The sequence below is a fragment of the Stegostoma tigrinum genome, chromosome 32 (genome assembly GCF_030684315.1).
Source record: "Stegostoma tigrinum isolate sSteTig4 chromosome 32, sSteTig4.hap1, whole genome shotgun sequence".
Taxonomy (NCBI): domain Eukaryota; kingdom Metazoa; phylum Chordata; class Chondrichthyes; order Orectolobiformes; family Stegostomatidae; genus Stegostoma; species Stegostoma tigrinum.
In genome coordinates, this window is record NC_081385.1 from 23,891,221 (window position 1) to 23,916,789 (window position 25,569).

Here is a 25,569-nt window from a genome sequence, read left to right on the forward strand (position 1 = left end):
GTTACAAGGCATGTGATTGTGTGTATGAATAGGAAGGGTTTTGAGGGATATGGGCCAAATATTGAAATGGGACTAGATTAATTTAGGATATCTGGTCAGCATGGATGAATTGTACCAAAGGTACAATTAGAGGAGTAGAGTAGAGGAGTACTCGCCGCTCTAACTGACCTTCAAGTGCAGGTGCAATGGCTCTCTGTTGTGAGATAGAAATGATCTAAGAGTAGTGACATAAGTTGTTTACCAATTAATACCATTGGCCATGCTGAAAATTTGAAGAAAATAGGTTAGCAAAAAGGTATAAAAAATAACGAGCCCCGAGGATCTGGGGCAATCGGGAAACCATTTTCTGATTGTCACAGCTTTTGTTTGCAAACAAAAGTTTAACTTCCTGAAGAATTATCCGCGTCTCCTGGTAGTTTCTCCACTACAACTTCAGGAGGTTGTGGGAAGTTAGGGAGGAAATTGTGGAGCTCCTTACTGAGATATCTGCATCGTCTAGAACTATAGATGAGGTGCTAGGTGACTGGAGAGTGGCTAATGTTGTGCCTTTGTATAAGAAGCAGCCCAGGAACTACAGACTTGCGAGCCTAGCTTTGATGATGGGTAAATTGTTGGAAGTGATTCTGAAAGATAGGATTTACATGCATCTGGAGAGGCAAGGTGGATTGGTGCTGGGTTCACTTTGGTTTGTCATTTATGTGAATGATTTATATGAGAATGTAGAAAGCACGGTTAGTAATTTTGCAGGTGACACTGAAATTGGTGGTATAGTGGACAGTGAAGAAAGCCACTAAGATGACAAAGAACATCTTGATCAATTGGATCAACGGGCTGAAGAGTAGCAGATGAAGTTTAATTTGCATAAATGCAAAATATTGCATTTTGGTAAAACAAACAAGTGCAGGACCTATTCAATTAAAAGTTGGGCCTTAGAGTTCAGGTACATAACTTTTTGAAGTTTGTCACATGTGGGGGATTAAGGCAGCGTTTAGCAAGCTTGCATTTATTGCTTAGACCTTCGAGCACAGGAGTTGGGGTGACATGTTGAAATTGTACAGGATATTGGTGAGGCCTCTTCAGGAATCTGTGTCCAGTTCTGGCCACCCTGTTATAGAAAGGATATTATTAAGTTGGACAGGGCTCAGAAGATATTTACCAGGATTTTGCCAGTAATGTACAGCTTCAGTTAGGACAAGCTGTGATTTTTTTTTTGTCCAATAGAGTGTAGGAGATTAAGGGGTGACCTTACAGAGATTTACAAAATCATAAAGGGTACAGAGGAGGTAAATGATAGGTGTCTTTTCCAGAGAGTGAGGAATTCTAAGACTAGGGGACACATTTTTAGAGTGAGAGGAGAAACAGAGGAGAAACATTTAAAGAAAAAGACACAAGGAGTAATTTTTTTTTTGAGTAAGGTTTGTGCATGGAATGAACTTCTGGAGGAAATGGTGGATGCAGATAGTTACAACTTGGATAAGTACATGAATAACAAACATTTGGAGGGATATGAGCCAAGTGCAGGTGGGGGCTAGTTTAGTTGGACCAAAAGGTCTGTTTCTGTGCTGTATATCTCTACAATATGTCTGTGTATAAGGGCTAACACCAGATTTCCTGTGTATTAATCGCCAGGCTTGTTTTGAGATATTCACTGGTTTCTTTATACATGTTGAAGAATCCAGAATAATCCACCTGTTGAAAATCTCAGTTTTTGACTCAACTTATTGACTTGAACTCTTATGGGGAACTGGCATCACTAGCTGGCCAGGATTTATTGCCCATACTTAGTTGCCATGAGAATGTGGTCAGATTAAACAAGGTGAAGTCTTTTGGATAAACCAAGGCTCCTATCTGCTGTTGCAATATTCAAGAGCAGGAGGATACCTATCAATGGATCACTGAGGCAGCAGTTTATTGGCAGCTACCCATGTAGAGTTATCCCAACTTCAGAAAACTCATCTACATTCCATTCATGCAATTAAAAAAGTTACTCATTGACCATGATGTGAACTGTAGCTGAACAGATGGCATGCACTACGCTTTGAGCTCTGCTGCTGACAGAATAGCATCACAAAATGAAAGTGTATTGCCACTCAGATTACAATAGCAGGATGCCATACCACATTGAATGGTGATTCAACCAATTGCAGAGATACAGCTTCCACAGCAACCGATTGCTTCAATATAAACTAATCACTGGGCCTGGATATCCAAACACACTGTTATAGACTACCACAAAATAATTTCCTTCAGCAGCCGTTATCCAAACTATCTTCACTATCAATGGACATGCTTCCATTCAGTGAGAGAACATCAAGGTCACCTCATCAGAATAGGAAAGATTGACACTGTGCTGGGACTGTGTTAGCCCATATGCCCAAGTATAACCCAACATTCAATATGTAGCCTTGGATTTGGTACTCTCCACATACAATAAAGTACACTCTTAATAGTGCTTTTTAAAACCATTATATAATTGATTGCTCCTAATTGCTATAAACAGTCTAATTGCTATGAACAAGACATGACCCACTATCACTCGTATCCTTACATACAGATAAGGAAGGACACCACTTTGATTGGGACAACACCTCCATCCTAGGACAAGCCAAACAGAGACATGCACGAGAATTCCTAGAAGCATGGCATTCCAACTGGAATTCCATCAACAAACACATTGGCTCCAAGTCAATCTACCATCCCCTGAGAAAAAGAACAGGAAATGACATCACCAACCCAAGGAAACCTAACCAGATAAACAGAAAGCGGGACATAACACCAGCGCTTCGTCAGAGGCTCACTGATGATGTTACCTAGAATGGTGACGAAACGTCTGAAAACTAACCTTCCAGCTCAGCGAGCAAACTCACATCCAGAGTCTCCAAGTAACTAACTCCAAGCAACTCAGTTGAAATAGGCCCTGCTCATAAAGCCTTTCAGAAGTTCGTGGCCTATTTCGTTGAGAATCTCATCAGGTGATCACTAAGCAGTAACCAATGACCATTCTTTGGTCAATGATTAATTAAAACCATAGGACAGGGTAACGGCAATGAAATCACATCAAATGATTGTTTACTTTTGTGTATGTAGAAGGAGAGCCTGTCTTTTCACTGCGAAATGTAAAACTGACTCCAGCGGGTTGCAAACATTTAAAAACTTTTATATAAAACATTACAATGCACATATTATATTATTTACTGGTTTCCCTGTTATTTCATCCAAGGCTGGCACTTATAGTGCAACTTGCCCCTACACGTGGTTCCCATTTGCTTTTAGAAATGATTGAAAACTTACAAACAAACTGATTCAAACCTTGCACAGAGCTAAGTGATCCTACAACTAACTACTAGACCAGTTCCAAGCACTTCAGTACTACCACATACCATTATGAATGGTGGTGGATAAAAGCAGAAGGGAAGGCCTTTCAAATAAATCCCACCTCAATGACAGAAAAACTTAGGAGGCCTGTGCAAAAGACAAGGTTGAAGTATTCACAGGATAATAAAATGTGAGGCTGGATGAACACAGCAGGCCAAGCAGCATCTCAGGAGCACAAGTATTTACATCCATCTTTAGCCAGAGTGCAAAGTGGATGACCTGCTGAGGTCCTCAGCATCATGGATGTCAAATTCAGCCAACTCAATTCACTAGGGGTTATCACAGACCAGACGTTAAACACTGCCAGCGAAGGGAATACTGTGGCTACAATGCAAGTCAAAGGCTAGGAATTTGGTGATAAACAACTCACCTCTTCTCAACTCGATGACTAGCCACCAACACAAGGCGTGTTAGAATACTCTCCACTTGCCTGAATGCGTACTATTCCAACAGAGTTTGACACCATTCAGTACAAAACAGCTCATAACTGCCACATCATCTATCATTTTCAATGTTCATCCTCTACATCACAGTGGCAGGACTGTACTGCCCATAAGATGCATTGTCCATAAGACACACTGCTGCAACTCAACTCTCCTTTTACATCATTATCCACATCCATAAGTGCCAACACCTGGAAGGACATGGGCACTAGATACAAAGGAACAGATCAGCCGGCAATTCCCCTCCAACCTACACATCATCCTGGACTTGGAATCACACCATCTTTGAACTGCCACTGTGTCAAAATTCTGGATTTTCCTTTCTTAACAGCATTATTAATATACTTACACCACAGATTGCAGAGATTCAAGAAGACCGCTTATAAATTATTGAGATAACAAGGTGTAGAGTTGGATAAACACAGCAGGCCCAGCAGCAGAGGAGCAGGAAAGCTGACGTTTCAGGTCTGGACCCTTTTTCAGAAAGCCTGCTGTGTTCATCCAGCTCTACACCTTGTTATCTCAGATTCTTCAGCATCGGCAGTTCCTACGGTCTGTATAGTTTATAATTATTGTTTCCAGCGCAATCAGGATTGGACAATAAATGCTGGCCTAGCCAGTGGTCACAGCCGGAATGAAAAAAGTGGCAGCCTGTGCATTGCGTTGAACATTTGAGGAACGGCCTAATGGTTTGATCACTGGACTATTAACCCCGAGACCCACATGTTCTGGGAATGCAGGTTTGAATCCTGCCTCGGCAGATGGTGGAATTTGAATTTGATAAACATCTGGAATTAAGAGTCTAATGATGACCATAAATCCAGTGTCAATTGTTGAGGAAAACCCATCTGGTTCACTCATGCCCTTTAGGGAAGGAAACCACCATCCTTACCTGGTCTGGCCTATAAGTGACTCCAGATCCAAAGCAATGTGGTTGACTCTTAACTGCTCTCAATCAGGAATGGGCAATAGATGCTGCCTGGCCAGCAACAAAGGGAAAAAAACTCCCCCACTCCAACACAGCTGCAGCAGTATATAAAATACAAAGCACCAAGATTCCTTTGACTGCACTTTCAAACGTGAAACCCATACAGCCTAGAATGACAAGGACAGCAGATGCATGGAAAAATACCTCCTGCAAATTCTCCTCCAAGCCTCACATCATTGTGACTTGGAACTTACCACCCAACAGCACTATGGTAGCACTTGCAACAGGTGAACTGTAACAGCAAGGGCAGGAGCTCACCCCCAGTTTCGACAGGACAATTCAAATGCACAATACATGTTGATGCTCCCAGCAATGGCCATATTCCAGGAAATAATATCAATAATAAAATAAATATTCTGGCTTCTCCCATCCGTTGCAGTAGTTGGTTATTGAATAGCTCTGGATTCCTAAATAGTAACTATTAAACCCATTGAATTCTGCCCCTGATTTCTTGACCTCTAGTTTTCCCTATCTTAATTGTATAGATCTGAAAGTTGTGTGTCATTTAAAGTTTGTTTGCCCATGAGAGGTTTCAGTTATAACCACCAACTAACAGAGATAAACTTAACCAGCTTAAGTTCCTTAGCTCGGTCTGCAGAATCAATAAAGATCTTTAGAATCTAAAGGGTCAGCCTTCATGCAGCCATGCCAGGTGGTAGAACACAGCCAATCATTGAACAGAAAATAGGGATGAATGTTACACTTTCCAGATGTTTGCAGGAGCTGACCTAGATGGGTGTGGTTCTGACTCTTACTCCTATTCTTTATACAGGCTGAAGAGGGTTGTGGTTAATTAGCTTTAAAGAAGACTTTCCCTCTTAGACCCCTGTCACCACTCCAAGGAGCTGTTGGGAATAGTTTGCAACAAAAAGTTAGGAAAAAAAAAGCAAATTAAAACACCGTAACAAGGGGTGGTGATCGGTCTTTATTTGTAACCTCAAACATTTGTTCAATTGTGCAAAATTTATAACTTTTTTCCTTGTCACAGTACTTTAGGGCAACATGAAATTTGCAGATACAGAAGTTCTGACAGCTAACAAATTTGAGCAGCATTTAAATTTGAGTGGTGCATGTAAAACATGAGGATGGTATGTTTTATCAGAAGCAATTGAGACAGAAGAAAATACAGCTCTATGGGAGGAATACAGAGCAAGTTGAAGAGGAAGATAAAAAGCTAATGGGGAATGAAAATCCAAAACTGTTAAACAACATTTTCCACTGTATTTATAATAAATACTGAGACAATAAATCAAATCAAATTATCCTACAGATGAATGGAGGATAGTTTTAATTAGGAACATTTCAATTACATCTTTTGTAAGAGTTATCCCAAGGTAACCACTTGTTCTCTCCTACAGTTTTTGAGCACACCATTCTCCCCCAGTACTTCTCCTCTGTTGTCAACTCAAATGGACTTGCCTTAATCTGATGCTACTGATACCTATCCAGTCAGCTTCTGTCAAGTAATTCCTCATGTCTTCAATTTGGATTCAAATTTCTCCAACTACTCCCCTACAACATTTCAGGACTTTGGGGCTTGATGTCACCAAGATAGAGCAGTTTTTCGACACAAGCTACCATCACATAATTCACGCAAATTTGAACTCACCTACTTGACTCAGCATTTCGTCCTGAGTTAGTCAACAAAACATTAACAACCCCCATGGACAGAAAAATCTGGTGTCACCAAAGAACAGTGCTGCAGGACAGTGATCAGCTCCTGGCACTAGCTAGAATGGCAAATTCCAAACAGTTTACCAACTTAATGCAAGGAAAAACTTCTGCAAGACACAAGAGGGCACTGTTAGTGACTTGCAAGAAAACAGAAAGGTTTTGGACATTAAGGGCCCCAGAACAGCCGTGATCATATTGAATGGTGAAGCAGTTTCCAGGGGTTGAACTGCCAACCCTGCTCCTAGTTCTTATGCATATTTTATATTTCACACCATGTTATAACATATAAATGTTATTGAATGGGGAACTCATTCAAATATCTGTTATTGAAATATAACTTGTAATAAGAAAAAATTTTAAAAACAGAGGCGAAATGGATTTCAATGAGATTATAAAAAGTAAATTAATTTTGCCAATTTCAGTCCCAAAATGGATTAGTAACACAGATTACATTAAAAACGACACTAATTTGTAATTTTTCCAGCCACTAATTCAGCAAAGGTAGCAGCACAACAACTTTAGACATGTTAACCACTTTGCTAAAACAGTGGGAAAGGAGATTTCAGAACAGTGTCAGGCATTTCTACACTTCTAATCAGAGTAATTTTAAACTTTATACAATTCTGTAATAGATCAATCCAAGTGAATCACAAGTTATTCTGGTACTTTCCAATAAAGGCTTTATTCCAAAACCTGAATGTGGTGTTGACCAGACGTTGGTTCAACTGAATGCTTTCTTCGACCAAAAAGCCAACTAGAAGGAGTCAAGAAAAGTTCTGTGTTCTCGTCTTCATACATGTTGAGCTGGTCCCAAGTCAGGTTTGTTTAAAAACTCAATTGTTCTTCCAGCTTTGCTCTCTTCAAAAACCACAATCTAATTTAAAAAGGGAAAGATGAGAAATCATAGTTACAGATGAAAAAGGTAAGGGGACTCTGTGGTGCAAACTTACTGTTCAATGTTGATACAGCAAAATGTGAGATTGTTACTTTTGAGCAAAATGCTATGATGAGGTGTCTTTCCACTCAAATAGGCCTTGATGATTTAGATAAAAAGGAGGATCAGTCTAAATTCCAGAGGAGCTTACGTATGTTGTACCTAGCCACTGAGCACAGACCACACCCCACAACTCACCACGCACCCCCCCAAAAAAAAGGTCAATCTGTGGCTCTTCCAAGAGCTAATAACTAATCTATCCCAGAGTCATAAGGAGCTCTAGATGGGCTAAATTGATGTATTGCATAACCTCTCCCAGCAGTAACTACCACCTTCTGATGCTGCAAGTCTGAAAGCTAACACCTCAAAATATAATACCACACAAATATTAACCTAAATAGTGAATTTTGGTCATAGGTAGGAGTTTAAACCTGGGTATCTAACTCAAAAAAGGTGACAGTGCTAACATGGAATCACCAATTATAATGCTGTGAACCCCAAACTTCCATACTGTTCAGCCAATGATCATAGCTTAAAATCTATGTTGGGTTTGTTCAAGTTTAATAATGACTATTATTTTTCAGATGCTGGCACTGATCACAGTGTTCATTCACGAGGATGTTAATTTTTTTGGGCAATAACAAAACAGAAAAAAAGAGTGAAACAGGGTTAGAAAATGAAGTAAAGAAAATCAAATGCTGAGGAGTGTTTCAAACAAAGACCGTAATTGAATTTTGGATTTTTGTGTTTAAAATTTTTACAGTGAAACTTTGCTTCAGAGCTCAGAGAATGAAGCTCAAGGTTCATGGGGACAGCTCCCCCACAATTTCTGCTCAAATAGGGAATACGGCAATATGGAAGCTCAGGTAAATATACGGTCACTACTTCTAGATGACTTTGATCCAAAAAAAATCTTACTTGTGACCTTTGTAACCTTTACTAATAGGAGGGGAACAAAATAGTAATGGATTCTAACAGCTGGAAAAACAGTTCCATTCTCACTTCTTACCTCATTACTGCCATGCTGTAGCCACGGGGCTGGTATGTATAGTGTCTGCTGTGGGCCAATTTCCCAGTAGCGGCCTAAATTCAATCCATTCACAAAAACCACTCCTTTTGTCCAGCCCTGAAAGTTACAAGTAAACAAAATAACTTGATTGTAAATAAAATCAGTTCTGCAGAAGAGTCACTGGACTGGAAATGTTAACTCTGCTTTCTCTCCACAGAGAGCTGCTAGACCTGCTGAGTTTTCCCAGCAACTTCTGATTTGTTTCTGCTTACCAGTATCCACAGTCCTTTTTGTTTCGCTGTTAATTGTAAAAGTTTCACAAAAAGACAAGTGGTGAACGGGCAAGAGGGGGACAGAAAGTTGAGGAACTGGCTGGAAATACAATTGTTGAACCTAATCATTGATTAGAATAGTAGAATGGTTAAAACATTGAAGATTACGACTTGGTCTGCCATATCCATTCTAACTCATCAAAAGTAACTCAATTAGTCCCACATTGCTGTCTTTCCCCTAAAGGTCCTTGCAATTTTCTCCCTTCATGTGAAGTTCTCAATTCCCATTTGAAAGCCCAGCTGAATCTGCCTTCACCCATTGGGCAGCAATTCTAGCTCTGAATGACTCACTGAGGGAAAACTACTTTTCCCCCTCACTGTGCCTTTTGTTCTTTGACCAATTTCTTTACATCAATGTTCTCTCCTTCCCAAACCATCCGTCAATGGAACAGTTTCTCTCCATCCCTCATCCAGACTTACCAGGACTTTGGACTCTATCACTTTTCTCAACTTTTTTTCTAAGGAGAACCTTTTGAGAACATCAACTGAGGTCCTCCTCTTCAGAACCACTTGTTGAAAGCATTGGAGAGCTTACAGAAAAGGTTCATATCTATCTTGAAGTGTGGTGCTAAGATTAGACACGACACTCCAGCTGAGGTTGAAGCAGTGCTTTGTATTTTTTTTCCCCCTCTTTATTCATTCACGGGATAAGGTTGTCACCGACTAGGCCAGCATTGACTGTCAGCTCCTAATTACCCAGAGCGCAGTTATGAGTCAACTTCATTGCTGTGGTTTTGGAGTCACATGTAAGCCAGACCAGATAAGCATAACAGTGTCCTTTCCTGAAGGACATTAGTGAACCAGATGGGTGCATTCCCCCAAAAACGGATTCAGAGTCATCATTAAACTCTTCATTCTTGATATTTACTGAATGCAAATTCCACTCTCTGCCATGATAGGATTTATACCCAGGACCCTAGAATATTACCTGGGTCTCTGGATTAACAGTTCAGCAACAGTACTACTAGGCCATTCCTTCCCCTTAGGTTTATCACAACTTTCTACTATAGTAGAATTGCACCTTTTTACCCATCCCTCCATTTTGCCTTTCTTCATTCTTTCTAACAATGTGTCAAATTGCTTTTCTCCACATCTGTCTAATCAACCAGCCTATATATCTAGTCTTGTTCGCTTCCTCCTGTAGTTCTTCACTATTCTCCTCTCAGTCCACAATACTTGTAATAGTTGAATCATGAGCATGTCATAACTTACTTTCAAGTGGTTTTTCAATACAATTTTGTTTACTTGAATATTACTTGAGGCTTGAGAGGTGCAAGAGAATTAAAGCTTTCAATGACAGTCAAGTACAGCCATTCGCAACTGACAATTTTATGAACATTTCAAACATTGGTTCATGTCATTATTACATTCATTGGTTCTTTACCAAGTGGAACCTGGGATGAGCTCTTCAAAGGCTCAGTAGACAGACAATAGACGATAGGTGCTGGAGTAGGCCATTTGGCCCTTCGATCCAGCACCAGCATTCATTATGATCACGGCTGATCATCCACAATCACTATCTCGTCCCTGCCTTATCCCCATAACCCTTGATTCCACTATCTTTAAGAGCTCAATCCATCTCTTTCTTGAAAGTATCCAGAGACTTGGCCTCCACTGCCTTCTGGGGCAGAGCATTCCATATATCCACCACTCTCTGGGTGAAGATGATTTTCCTCAACTCTGTTCTAAATGGCCTACCCCTTATTTTTAAACTGTATCCTCTGGTTCTGGACTCACCCATCAGCGGAAACGTGCTTTCAGCCTCCAGTGTCCAATCCCTTAATAATCTTATACGCCTCAATCAGATCCCCGCTTATCCTTCTAAACTCAAGTGTATACAAGCCCAGTCGCTCCAATCTTTCAACATATGATAGTCCCGCCATTCTGGGAATTGACCTCGTGAACCTACGCTGCACTCCCTCAATAGCAAGAATGTCCTTCCTCAAATTTGGAGACCAAAACTGCACACAATACTCCAGGTGCGGTCTCACCAGGGCCCTGTACAGCTGCAGAAGGATCTCTTTGCTCCTATACTCAATTCCTCTTGTCATGAAGGCCAGCATGCTATTAGCTTTCTTCACTGCCTGCTGTACCTGCATGCTTGTTTTCATTGACTGATGTACAAGAACACCTAGATCTCGCTGTACTTCCCCTTTACCTAACTTGACTCCATTGACATAGTAATCTGCCTTCCTGTTCTTGCCACCAAAGTGTATAACCATACATTTATCCACATTAAACTGCATCTGCCATGCATCCGTCCATTCACCTAGCTGTCCAAGTCACCCTGTATTCTCTTAACATCCTCCTCACATTTCACACTGCCACCCAACTTTGTGCCATCAGCAAATTTGCTCATATTACTTTTAATGCCTTTGTCTATATCATTAATATATATCGTAAACAGTTGCAGTCCCAGCACCGAACCTTATGGTACCCCACTGGTCACTGCCTGCCATTCCGAAAGGGGTCTGTTTATCACTACTCTTTGCTTCCTGTCAGCCAGCCAATTTTCAATCCAACTCAGTATTTTGTCCCCAATACCATGTGCCCTAATTTTGTTCACCAATCTCCTATGCAGGACTTTATCAAAGGCTTTCTGAAAGTCCAGGTACACTACATCCACTGGTTCTCCCCTATTCATCTTCACAGATACATCCTCAAAAAATTCCAGAAGATTAGTCAAGCACGATTTCCCCTTCGTAGATCCATGCTGACTCTGACCTATCCTGTTACTGGTATCCAAATGAGTCGTAATTTCATCTTTTATAATTGACTCCAGCATCTTTCCCACCACTGACGTCAGGCTAACCGGTCTATAGTTTCCTGTTTTCTCTCTCCCTCCTTTCTTGAAAAGTGGGACAACATTTGCCACTCTCCAATCCGCAGGAACTGATCCTGAGTCTATAGAACCTTGGAAAATAATTACCAATGCATCCACAATTTCTAGAGCCACCTCCTTAAGTACCCTGGGATGCAGACCATCAGGTCCCGGGGACTTATCAGCTTTCAGACATAACAGTCTACCCAACACCATTTCCTGCTGAATATAAATACCCTTCAGTTTGTCCATTACCGCAGGTCCTTCAGCCACTATTGCATCTGATTGGATCTGTCTTCACTAGGGAAGACACAAGCAAAGTACCTATTCAACTCTTCTGCCATTTCCTTGTTTCCCATAATAAATTTACCAGTTTCTGATTTCAAGGGCCCAATTTTAGTCTTAACTTTTTTTTCTTTTCACATATCTAAAAAAGCTTTTACTATTCTCCATTATATTTTTGGCCAGTTTTCCTTCATAGCTCATTTTTTCTCTGTGTATTGCCTTTTTAGTTATCCGCTGTTGCTCGTTAAAAGCTTCCCAGTCATCTTTGTTATGTTATACTTCTCTTATCTTTATACAGTCCTTAACTTCCCTCGTCAGCCACGGCCGCCCCTACCTCCCCTTAGGATCTTTCTTCCTCTTTGGAATGAGCTGAACCTGCACTTTCTGCATTATATCCAGAAATACCTGCCGTTGTTGTTCCACTGCCATCCCTGACAGGGTATTGTACCGTTGAACCTTGGCCAGCTCCTCCCTCATAGCTCCAGAGTTCCCGTTATTCAACTGCAATACTGACGCTTCCGATTCTCCCTCTCAAACTGTAGATTAAAACTTATCATATTATGGTCACTACCTCCTAATGACTCCTTTACTTTGAGGTCCCTGATCAAATCCGGTTCATTGCACAACACCAGATCGAGAATTGCCTCCTCCCTGGTAGACTCCAGTACAAGCTGTTCTAAGAATCCATCTCGGAGGCAGTCCACAAACTCCCTTTCTTGGGGTCCAGTCCCACCCTGATTCTCCCAGTCTACCCGCATGTTGAAATCTGCCATAACAACTGTAGTGGTACCTTTGCAACAGGCCAATTTCAACTCCTGATTCAACTTGCACTCTACATCCTGACTAGCGTTTGGGGGGGCTGTAGATAAATTCTAAGGGTAGAAAGACCCTAATGGGAGTTCTCAGCTCTATCCATACCCACTCTACATCTCCTGATTCTATGTCCCCCCCTCGCAAGGGGCTGAATATCATTCCTCACCAACAGGGCCACCCCACCCCCTCTGCCCACCAGTCTGTCCTTTATATTAGGACACTGAATAACTGCAAAAAATCAAAATGCATGATCACCCACACACATTCTGCAAAACACAGAAGAACACTTTCTCCTATCGAGGACAGGCTCTAAAATGTGAGCATTTTCAGAATGTTGTTCAATTCAACTGCCACTTACGTTTTAAGATCAAAGCCCCAACATTATCATTGAATTAACAAATAAATCACACATCATTTAAATATAAAATGCAGTGCTGATAACAGCTTTAAAACCTTACTGTCAAACGTTCCCAAGTCCAGATTAAGTATTCCTGCTAATTTACAACTCCTTTGAGGAGCCATCTAGCATGTCTCATGCAGAAGCCAACTCCATCAAAATTGTGGAGAGGTTTTAAATGCAGGCAAGATTTGCTGAATGCAGACTCGCCCTTCATACCCTTATACTGGAGTCATAAAATAGCCCACAAGATGAAAAGTGGAGTAGGTATCACAGAATTGGGCTCTGTCTTGTCTTTAGAATGACGAAAATTAATGTCTTTTTAAATAGTCTCCTTACAGCGAAGTTTCCCAGTGCTTTTAGTTTCATCAGAAAATGCAGCTACAAGGCTCTGTCCCTTCATCCAGTTAACTAAAATGGATTGTAAACAGTTGAGGCAATAATAGTGATGCCTGCAATAGTGTTAGGGTTAGACTAACTAGTCAGCCAAACTGAAATTAACTTATTTATCGCACACACACTATTTCTTGTTAGCCAATGTTTGAACATATTACCCCTAACATATGAATTTTTACCTTGTGTTGTAAACTGTAAAGTATCACTTTACTGAATGCCTTTGGAAATTGCTATATCTTACCAATTTGGTTGTTATAATTTGTCAAATACTTTGTAATCATGCAACAACAGCATGAAAACTATGTGATTCTCTAAAAACAGCCTGTTATTGTTTTTAAAAACCAAAAAAACAGCAGTTACTGTAAATCAGAGTTAAAAATAGAAATTGCAGGAAAAGCTCAGCAGGTCTGTGGAGAGAAATTAGAGTTAACGTTTTAGGTCAAGTGACCCTTCCTCAGAATTGGCAGTTTTACAGATGCTGTTGCCTTTCTATTTTTGACTGCTATCCTTATTAGTGAATTCTGGCACTTTTTCAAGTACAGATATTTGACTGATTAGCTTATAATTTCCTGCTTTCAGACCACTTCCTTTCTTGAATAGACACATTATATTTGTGGTCTTCCAGTCCGCTGGCAGCTTTTGAGAATAAAGGGCATTTTGGATGGTTACACCCAAATCAACAACTTACTTTCAGACACAGCATGCAGGAGATTAGCTCTAGGACATGTGTCAGCCTTTCATGGAAAAAATTAATAAGCAATACCTGGCACCAAATCCCTTGTAGATACATCAAAACAGACAACTAAAAGCCTGGTCAAAGCATTAGCTTTTAAAAGGAGCATAATGGATGGAACAGGAGAATTAATAATAACTCACAACTGTTTGGATACTACTCAGGCATAATATGTACCTCACTCTGACTGTGTACTTATCAGAAGGAATGCAACCCATTCCTGCTGAGTAGCTCTCTAACAGGGCTAGCAGCTGTCAAGGTGAATTGTTCACAAATCAGCAAGGAACCAGCAGTTCTCATGAGGTAAAGAAAGAAAGCAATGTTGAAGGTAGGAAGTTTTCAAATTTAAAATTTCTAGGAAACTTGGATTTACTAGCCACTTTAATGAACCACTACAGCGCATGCGATACAGGTACACCGCAGGGCTGTTAGGGAGTTCTACGAGCAGTCTATTTTGAAGATAGATGTAAGAACTGGAAAATCAAGCATAAACTTCAAGAGACTTTGAACTTCAATCTGGAAACAAAGAAGAGTACATCTATTTACCAAACTGAAAGTCTCGGATGAATAGTCCTGCTTATTTTCTGTGCTTTGTATGTAACTAATGAATTGTGTACTACCTTCATGCCAAGACGCTTAACCACTTGCTTTGACCTGCTTTCAGAAACTTCTGAAGATCAAATCTCAAGACATAGGTGCTCATTTGAAATGATATACCAAACCACTAAACTATAGTGAATCGTTCACAACTAAGTTGGGCTAATCATGCAGGCTGAATGCTAACACTTGTTTATCATAGTGAATCTTCTATAGATAACTCCAATTTGGGGTGTGCTCTCATGGCAGTCAAAACAAGCACTCGCCAAAATGAAATCTTCAGTTAGGATGTTTGATGTGGGCTTCAAATCCTGTGAAGAGCATGCCAGGATCACTGGGCAAGGTGATCCAATGTGTAGCTGCAGTAGTGCAGTTGATGTCGTTTATATGGATTTTAGCAAAGCCATTGACAAGGTCCCAAAATGAGAGGGTGATAAAGAAGGTAAAGCACATGGGTTCCAGGGACACTTGGCAAGACAGGTAGAAAATTGACTTTGTGGCAGGACACAGAGGGTGATAATAGAAAGCAGTGTGTCTGGAGCCCCGTGTCCAGGAATGAACCACAGGGATCAGTGCTCAGTCCCTCATTGTGCATGGTATATTTTTATAAGCTGATTTGGATGAGAACAGTATGGGGGTTGGGGGTGAAGAGAACAATAAGTAAGTTTGAAGATTATACAAAGATTGGCGAGGTGGTTAATGCAGAGGAAGGATTCAGATTACATGGAGATATAGATGGATTGCTCAAATGGACAGATAAATGGTAGATGGAATTTAACCCCAATGTGTGAGAGGTTGCTTCATCCAAAGTGCATCACAAGACAAGCGGGAATATTCAAGTGAATGACACTATGCTAGGGAGCTCCAGGGAACAGACAGATTTAGGGGTGTTTTTCAACAGATCCTGGAAGGCAGCAGGCAAGGTTAATAGGGGGCTTAAGACTGCAGACAGGACACTTGCCTGGATCTATCATGTCACAGATTATAAGAGCAGGTAAATTACATTGGACTCATACAAAGCCACAGTTAGGCCACAGCTGGAGTTGAGAGTGCAGTTGTGGTTGCGAGACTGTAGGAAGGATATGATTGCAGATTCACAGGATGTTATCTGGATTAGAGTATTTTCACTATGAAGAAAGGCTAGGTAGGCTTCAGTTGTTTTCTTTCGAGCAGAGAAAGTGGAGGAACATCTGATTGAGGTGTATAAGATTACAAGGGTCATGGACAGGGAGGACAGGAATCAGCTGTTCCTCACAATTGAAGGGCCATCAGTAAGGTCAACCCCATCCAGGTCAAACAAACTTACTTGACTGACATTACATCTTAAAACTACAATTTTTATTCTCTCCACCAGCAATGCATAATGGCAACAGGTGTACCATCTACAAGGTGCACTGTAACAATTCATCAAGTCTCCTCAGGCAGCAGCTTCCAAAACCAGGGCCTCTACCATTTAAAAGGACAAAGGCTGAAGATGCACATGAATATCACTACTTGCAAGTTCCTCCCCAAACCACAGACAATTTCAACTTCCTTTAATACTACCGGGTCAAAATCTTTGAACTCCCCAACTGCATTGTGCCTACTCTCAAAAGGACTGCAGTGGTTCAAGGAGGAAGCTCATCATCATCTTCTTTAGGGTAATAATTGCTGGCCAAACCAGTGATGCCCACATCTCACAATGAACAACCAACAAAAAAAATGCATCAAAAACATTTTTTAAAAAAACAGTTAACTCGATCCAGCACTTTGTTAAAGTACTGGTTCCTTTGGATTACTTGTATCAAGGAATCATTTAACAATGAACATCAGAGGCAGATTATACCCATTCCTGGAAGGTTGCAAGGAAAGGAGAAGCTCCAAGGGTAAACTAAATTTGCAATTAAGTTATATTTATTTTTAGAATTTTGGTGGGTTTTGTCAGTTATGTGGACTCGTCATCTGGGTTTCCTGTGCCTGTTCTGCTCTGGCTCATTCAGTAACACCAGGGACAAGAAACACAAAATAGGCGCTACCATCTCTTAAAATTTAAGCTACTGTTTATTGTTCAAAAAAAAACTGAACAATGAATGGTGACATAAGCATAGCCCTAAGTGAGATTATATAAAATTACAGGGATTTGAAGTAAACTTCACAAGAAATGGATAGGATTGATCTAAATTGATTTCTTGCCTCAGTCTGCCTCTGTTATCCCTTGATAGTCTCTGTCATGTCTCAGCTCATGGGACAAACTGCAAGGAGAATGAATCAAGCCTGGATCAATAAAATACATGCTCTGATCTAAACTGAGTTTAAATAATTGCAGTAAATGAGAGTAAAAGGGAAAATAAAAACAGCCGATTTGACAATATTATGAAAATTCGAAGAAAAAAGTGTCAGCATCAGAGGAGCAGTAACATAATAAACAAATGCAGTGAACAGTTCAGTTAGAACAGAGACACTTTTTAAAACTCAAAATGCCACACAATGAATATTCAATTGTGCCAGACTTTCAACCATAGCTACAATGTTTTAAAATTCTAAAAGCTTCATTTTCAAAAAAAATTGTTTAAAAGCTACAGAATCACATTTCCTGCCAATGCTGGGCTGAATTTGACCTTTAGTTCGATAAATTGCTGTTTCATTTTAATTTTCCAACTGCTTTATTATTCAACAAGTCTTGTGTTTAGGATGTAAGTTGTCCATTTTGTTTTAAATATCCCTACCCAAAACAGGGTGTGGAATTGGTCACAATTAATTTCCTCACCTTAAGTTTTATGAAGGTATCATAAGGCAGCGAATCCACGTATAGTATACCATAGAAAAATGCAGGTAAAGTCGGATTACTTGGAACAGCATTCAACTGGATGGCTGAGAAACTTCAACCCAGAAGAGACAAAGAAAAAAAAGCTGAGAGCGTTATTCCTAACAACCAAAATTCAACTATCATTGAACAGATCTCAGAACCCTTATTCATTGAAGCGAGACTTGAGCCAAACAAACAGCAAGTGCAAGTGCAAGGTTAAAGTGATTCTCATGCACTAAGCTTACAAGTCACAGATGCAGTAAACCAGCTTAATTGCCAATATGACAGCCACATGGCTTGTCCAGTAAACAGTATTACAAATGCATTTCCTGACAGCATCCTGCTGGGTGATTGGTGCTTATCTCTCACCTTGATCCTGCAAGTCTGTTCTAGACAGACAGTGTTGCTGTCACTTCTACAACTAAAAAAGAATACATTCCATTACAGGTGAACAGGCCCTGCCTCCCAAGCTGATCTTTATGCAAACGATTTTCCCTCCTTCTGTGACAGGGAAAACAGATGTTGTCTGGAGTCATTTGTTATGATAACCTCTATTTCTTAATTAGGTTACATTTTGATGGTTATTCTGCATCATCGTCAAGACATCCTAAATTCTAGTCCTTCTTCATGTATCAAATGTTGTCTTAGGTAGCACTGCGATTGTAACAAAATTAGAACAGTATATAAGCTACTTTAAAGTCTGTATTCTTGAAGAAATCTCCTGGTTTACAGTACTTTGTCTTCTCAGTGGTGTAATCTAAATGCTATGTGACAATTGAATGGAAGTCCCAGAGTTGACTAGTATGTAGAACTGCAATGACAAAGTGAGTGCTGGATGAAGCTAGATCGAGATGTGCCAGGATGCTTTTCTTGCAAGGACGCTGCAACTGGTCTCACCAGCTTAGCATCTGAGAAAAGCTCTTAAGCTTTCTACTGAGCTTTCCTTGATCCCTAAACCAGAGACAGACAACGAGGCCAATTGCAGAGTTTGCTTCTAGAATTGTGTGCACATACACATGTATGCCCATACAAACAAATGGGTACTATACAAGAATAGAAACAGACTCAGCTCTAAAATATCACATTGGTCACTTAGTCTAAGCTTAATATCCAAAACAGAAGAGGCACTACAGAGAAGGAGAATGTCCAGAATCTAAGAAGGAAATCATGGATAAGATTACTGCAAGAAAAAAAGGTTTTAACACAAGAATGAAGACATACATTTTACTTTAAATAGCCAAGAATCTTTCAATAAACTGATCAAATTCCTAGGGGTCCTTTATTTACTCATTAGGCACTAATTCATGATCAGTCAGGATTCAATTCAAAATGAGGAGGGCATAAAGGTGGCATGCTCTCATATCAGTAAGAGTTACAAGTGTGCGAAATTAAGAAATAGGTATTCAAACTCGGGCAGGTGATAGCAGCACTGGCTGGGGTGATTGAATTTGATTTTAGCAGTGGGGACTCAAGATTCCTCCCACTGTTCATCACAATATCTCTCAAGGATTGTGGAGTAACCTGTAAACAGGGATCTAAACTCAGCATAAATCAATGATGCGACAAGATTTTTATTCCTCAGAGGGTCAAGACTCTAAGACCATAAGACATAGGAGCAGAAATTAGGCCATTCAACCCATCAAGTCTGCTCCACCATTCAATCAAGGCTGGTAAGTTCCTCAACCCCATTCTCCTGCTTTCTCCCCGTAACCGCATATCCCCATAAGACCAAATAAAAATTCTCTCTGAAAAAGGCAATGGAATCACAGTTAATAAAATGTGAGGCTGGATGAACACAGCAGGCCAAGCAGCATCTCAGCAGCACAAAAGCTGACGTTTCGGGCCTAGACCCTTCATCAGAGAGCCCGAAACGTCAGCTTTTGTGCTCCTGAGATGCTGCTTGGCCTGCTGTGTTCATCCAGCCTCACATTTTATTATCTTGGAATTCTCCAGCATCTGCAGTTCCCATTATCTCTGAATGGAATCACAGTGCTTGTATAATTTTAGTACAGAGGCAGATAATGAATATATTTAGCAAGGGGGCGAAAGGTTATTAGGGTAGACAAATATGGGGATTTGTGGTTACAATCAGATTAGTCATGATCTTATTGAATGGTCAAGCAAGCTAGGGGTCTGGATAGCCTACTTCTGCTTCATATGTTTGCACGTAAGCATTAAATGAAAGTTCTGAATCTCGTCCTTCAATTGAGATTAATTTATTTCCATGCATCTGTATTTCATTTTTACACCAGCTTGTACTATTAAAATTGCACTTCTAATTCGCCTCTCCACTAGCAAGGAATCTGACAATGCAAACACATGGCAGGTAAAAATAGAGATGGCACCTGGCACTCTGTCTCCTCAGAACTGTTCAAAATTGGATTCAAAATATGAACTGTATTTCCTCTCCACAGATGCTGTCAGACCTGCCAAGTTTCTACAACACTGTTTTTAGGTAGTGGGCAGGCTCTGGGAAGTCAGGGAGACATGGTCTGGTAAACAGTTTTTATATGGCTAGAAGTTCTGATCAATGGTAGCCCCAGAATGTTGATAGTATAGAATGCAGCAATGGTAATGCCATTAAAAATGGCAATGGTAAGTTTTTTGGTTGAGATGCTCATTGCTTGGCACTTGTGTGGCACATTTGTTACATGCCCCTTGTCAGCCCAAATCTATATACTGTCCAGGTTTTGCTGCATTTGGACACACACTGCTTCTGTATCTTAGTTGTGTGGAATGGTACTGAACATTCCTACTTCTGTCCTTATGGAAGAAAAGTCAGTGACGAAGGCATTGTATGTATTTGGGTCTAGGACACTACCCCAAGGAACTTCTAGAGTTGAGATGACTGATCTCTAACAATCACAACCAGATTCTGTTATTTCTGGTATGACTCCAACTAGTAGAGTTTTCCTTCTGACTCCCATTGATTCTAGTCTTTCTAGGGTTCCTTGATGTCACACACTGTCAATTACAGCCTTAATATCAAGGGCAGTCACTCTCCCCTCACCTATGGAACTCAGCTCTTCTGTCCAATGTTTGAACCAAGCCTGTAACAAGGACAGGAGCTGAGTGGCCCTGGCTGAATCCAAACCGAGTTGAGTAAGTTGGTTACTGCTAAATAAAAATGCTACTCGATAGCACTCTTGATGACACCTTCCATTATTTTACAGATGATCAAGGGTAGACTGATGGGCTGTAACTGACCAAGTTGGGTTTGCCCTGCTCTTGTGGATAAGACATACCTGGATAATTTTCCACAGTGTCAGGTAGATGACAATATTGTATCAGTACTGGAACAGTTTAACTGTGGTCAAACAAGTCCTGGAGCACACCTTCAAAACTACTGATGTAATACTGTCAGGGCCCACAGCCTTTTCAGTATCCAGTGGAACTGCACTGTCAAAGTAGGATAAAAGGCTACAGGGAACAGACAGGAGAGGAGAGTCGGGTTGAGATTAGGACGAGATTAGCCAGGATCACATTAAATAGATAGAGTGGGTTTGAACAGTGAATTGCCTGCTCATGGTCCTAATTCCCATATTCTTGCATGCTAGTAAAAGTTTAAAAATTACCAGCGTCTTGACGGCAATGTGGTTTAATGTATCAACGAGTAGGTTTGTAAGTGGGTTGAGCAACAGTGTAGGGTGATGGGAGGTAGGAGACAGTGGTGGGGGTTGGGGGAAAAGAGGTGGGGTGATGGCGCTAACTATTTAAAGTAGGGAGGTAGGATGCTAATTTGGATTGGGGCCAGTTGTATTGCGAGCTAGAGCTAGTTTTAATCGCACATTTTCTACTAACAATCCAGGCAAGCCTTCTGAAATCTGCAACATTAACTCAAGGCATTGCTGGAGATTTCTGGATGCACGGTGATTGACCATTGACTGCTAAAACTGCCTGGGCAATTCCTGCACAGTCACTGTGTTGGGACTTCTGGTGGCTCTGTCTTTTCGTCCAGAGGACCCGAGCTAGTATGCTCAAAAAGTATCTTTTATAAGAATTGCTGGAAGGATTGCACAACATAAACCGCAAAGTGTGGTGAAATCCTGATATTTTACCTCTCAATAAAATTTGTTTTCATCTCCAAGGGGTAGATCGTAAAGTCCTTCAAAGGTTCCTTGTTCAGAAAGATGTCACCTATGATACCTGAAAAATCAAAACAAACAAGTTTCTTTTTAAACCCAATTGTCAGATTGAATGAAGTGGTACTCACTTTGAACTGGAGTATTAGCAATCTGATCACAGGAAAATGCAGGGAGTCTTGAAAGGGATTCTGGATGTCATGAAGTGATTCTGTTTTCTTTTGTTCACTTTTGTCAAATCATCCCTGAATAATCATTTCGTGATTATGACACATCTCCATGTTAGGTGGAACCTAAACCAAGATTTGCTGGCTCAAAGGTAGGGATGCCACACTGTCACAATGGTCTATCACTTAGTGAATTCTAAAGAACAAATATTTTTAGATGACCACGGTTCACAGTACAAGTCATTAAACAACTTGCATTCTAGGAGAAGGCTGATTTGGCTGAAGGGAGGAGTTGTAGGATAGGAGCACAAGAGGTCAGTACTGGAGGAGCATGAAGTCCTCAGTGGTCTGCAGCAGAGTTAGATGATGTTAAAGGGAGAGGGAGTGTTTTAAATTGAAGCCCTGAGGCAGCAGAAGTCAATATAGTGGTGTTTGAGGCTGCATGATCTGGTAGATTAGTGTTGTGAACTTCAAACCAACTAAAATTTATGGGAATATGAAGGATGAATAGCAGAGCATAGGAACAGTTGAGATCAGAGGTGAAAAAGAAATCCCATGGGCTTTAACTAAAATGAAGAAAAGAGGGATGAAAAATCATCCAAGGGTATGAAGGAATATGGAGTTGAGATTAAAATCAAATCAGCCATGATCTTATTGAACGAAGGGCAGGCTTGAAAGACACAGTGGCCTAGTCCTTTTCTTTGATAGTATTTTTGTAAATGCATTTCCAATTGATTGCAAAATCAGATAAATTTTCACAGCATGGATTTGTTAAGGAAAAGTCATGTCTGATTAAATGCTGGAGACTTCTGAAAACGTATCAGAGAAGCTTGATGAGGGCACTGTGGTTGATGTGGTGTACTCGGACTTCGAGAAAGCAATCAATACAATGTCATACGTGCAAGAAAAGTCATTGTTTTATTCCATAATTCATTAAGAGCAACATGAATACAGGAAGAGATGTTTAATAGTTTTTTTTGGCTGGATAGCAACCCTTAGTTTTTATATCATCTGGAAAAACATCTAGATCTTGGTAAACAGGTTGATTGATCGATTCATTGACTTATTAATTCATCTGTACCAAGGTACAGTGAAAAGTGCTGTTTTGTGTGCTGTACAAGCAGATCATGCCATACAAAGTGCATCAGGGCAGCAAAACAGAGTGCAGAATACAGTGTTATTGCTGCAGAGAAGAGATGAGAATTAACATTTAAAGAAGTCTGTTCAAAAGTCTGATAACAGCAGGAAAGAAGCTGCTCTTGAATCGGTTCACATGTGTATTCAAATTTTTATATCTTGTACCCAACAGAAGAGAGTGGAAGAGAATATAGACGGGCTGGGAGGGGTCTTTGATGATATTGGTCACTTTTTTGAGGCAGTGACAAGTTTAGAAGTCAATGGACAGAAGGCTGCTTTGAGAGATGGACTGGGCTGTGTTCACAACTCTGTAATTTCTCGCTGTCATGGGAAGAGTAGTTGCCATGCAACGCTGTGGTGTATCCAGATAGGATGTTTTCTGTGGTGCTTCTATAAAATTAATAACAGTCCTTGTGGACATGTTGAATTTCCTTAGCTTCCTGAGGAAGCAGAGATGCTGTTGTGCTCTCCTGACCATCACGTAGACGTGGGTGGACCAGGACAGATTGTTGATCATCACTCCCTGGAACGCGACTCTATCGACCATCTCCACCTTAGCACCTTTGATGCAGACAAAGGTGTGCTCTCCACTTTACTTCTTGAAGTTAATGACCAACTCCTTCGTTTTGCTGATGTTGACAGACAGATTGTTGTCTTTACACCACGCCACTAAGCACTCTTAGTTTGAGATCTGGCGTACAATGATGGTGTTGTCAGCAAACTCGTAAATGGAGTTGGGGTGGAATTTGGCCACACAGTCACTAGCGTATAAGGAGTACAGAAGTGGACTGTGTATGCAGGAGCACTAGTGTTGACGATTATGGTGGAGGAAGTGTTGTCACAATCTTACTGATTGTTGTCCATGATCAATAAGCTGAGGTCCAGTTAGAGTGAGGAGCTAAGACCAAGGTTTTGGAGTTTAGAGAAAAATTGGTTTGGAATTATGGTTTTGAAGGTGGGACAATTTAAAAATTTGCAGCTGACACAAAATTTTGAAGCACTGCAAACTGTGAAGACAGCCATGTGGAACTCCAAAAAGACATAGATGCGGGCAAGCAGGTGGCATGGCAGATGAAATTCAATGCAGAGAAGTGAGAGATGATATATTTTGGTACAAAGACTATGGGGAGCCAGTAATAAATATAGTGGAGATTCCAAAAAGAAAATGTATCAGCAGGCATCTGGGTATACATGTGCATGAAAGGTGGTTAAACAAGTAGGCAGAGCAGATAATAATGCATTTAGCATTCTACACTTCATTAATACAGGGTTATATTACAAGGCAAAGCAGGTTATGCTAAACTTATAAAAGACACTAATCAGACCTTTGCAGTATTGCATACAGTTGATTAGATTCTCTACAGTGTGGAAACAGGTCCTTTGGCCCAACAAGTCCACACCGCCCCTTGCAGCATCCCACCCAACCCACACGCCCCTAAACACTACAAGCAATTTAGCATGGCCAATTCACCTAGCCTGCACATCTTTGGACTGTGGGAGGAAACTGGAGACCCGGTGGAAACCTACGCAGACATGGGGAGAATGCGCAAACTCCACTCAGACAGTCGCCCGAGGCTGGAATTGAACCCGGGTCCCTGGCGCTGTGAGGCTGCAGTGCTAACCACTGAGCCAGCGTGCTGCCCAAATGTGCCACATTTTAGGAAGCTTTGGACAGTGTAGAAGTAGTTTATAGTAAGAGTTTCAGGGACGTGAAACTTCAATTCTGAAGAAGTTGGAAGGCTAGGAGGAGGTTTGATTGAAAAATTCAATGTCACGGTAGGCCTGGACAGAGCAGATCGGAAGAAACTGCTCCCAAAGAGTCAAAAACTAGGGAACAGATTGAAAGTGTTTTGCAAAAGAACCAAATGCTAGCTGTGAAAATCTTATTCATACAGCGAGTAATTAGGAGATAGAATGCACTGCTTAACAGCATGGGGAAGGTGGGTTCAACTGAGGCATTCAGGACATAAGAGGATTATTTAAACAGACAATATGCAGGGTTGTTGGGAAAAGACAGTTTGTAATATGCTAACATCGATATAGTTTGGAGCTTCAGGAACACAGCAGGTCAGGCAGCATCAGAAGAGCAGGAATGTTGACTTATTTGGTCAGGACCCTTCATCAGGGCTGGGGAGGGGAACAGAGCTCAGAAATAAATAGGAGAGGGTGTGGCTTTGGGGATAGGTGGGTGGTGATAGGTGGTAGCAGGCTGTGGACACTGGTCAATGGGAAGGGTGGGGCGGATTGGCAAGAAGGAAGATGGACAGGTTGTGTCAAGTCAAGGAGGTGGGGGATGAGAGGGAGGGCTGTACCAGATGAGGCCAGGAGTGGGGAGATTTTGAACCTACTGAATTCTGCATTGAGGCCATTGGGCTGTAAGCTCCTAAGGCAGAATATAAGGTGAAGTTCCTTCAATTTTTATATGGCCTCATTTTCACTGGGGAGGAGGCCCAGTATGGACATGTCATCTAGGGAGTGGGAAGGGAAGATGAAATGGCTGGCAACCAGAGGGTGGTGTTGATTGGAGTGCACACGGTCTGCGAATCAGTCACTGAGTCTGCACATCGTCTCTCCAATGTGGTCTCCTCTGCATCGGGAGCA

At 40.9% G+C, this 25,569-nt stretch overlaps 1 protein-coding gene across 2 annotated transcripts in view; it reads right to left on the bottom strand.

Annotated features, from left to right (window-relative positions):
- Positions 1–5,711: 5,711 nt before the first annotated feature.
- Positions 5,712–25,569, bottom strand: part of LOC125466980 (beta-galactosidase-1-like protein 2) — a 71,204-nt gene continuing 51,346 nt past the window's right edge. For both annotated transcript variants that reach the window (XM_048562241.2, XM_048562242.2), the window contains exons 16-19: positions 21,641–21,728; positions 17,544–17,655; positions 8,424–8,540; positions 5,712–7,354 (exon numbers count right to left, since the gene is read on the bottom strand). In XM_048562241.2, coding sequence (XP_048418198.2) covers positions 7,271–7,354; positions 8,424–8,540; positions 17,544–17,655; positions 21,641–21,728 — 401 coding nt within the window. In that variant the 3' untranslated portion in view covers positions 5,712–7,270. The remainder of the gene's footprint in view (positions 7,355–8,423; positions 8,541–17,543; positions 17,656–21,640; positions 21,729–25,569) is intronic.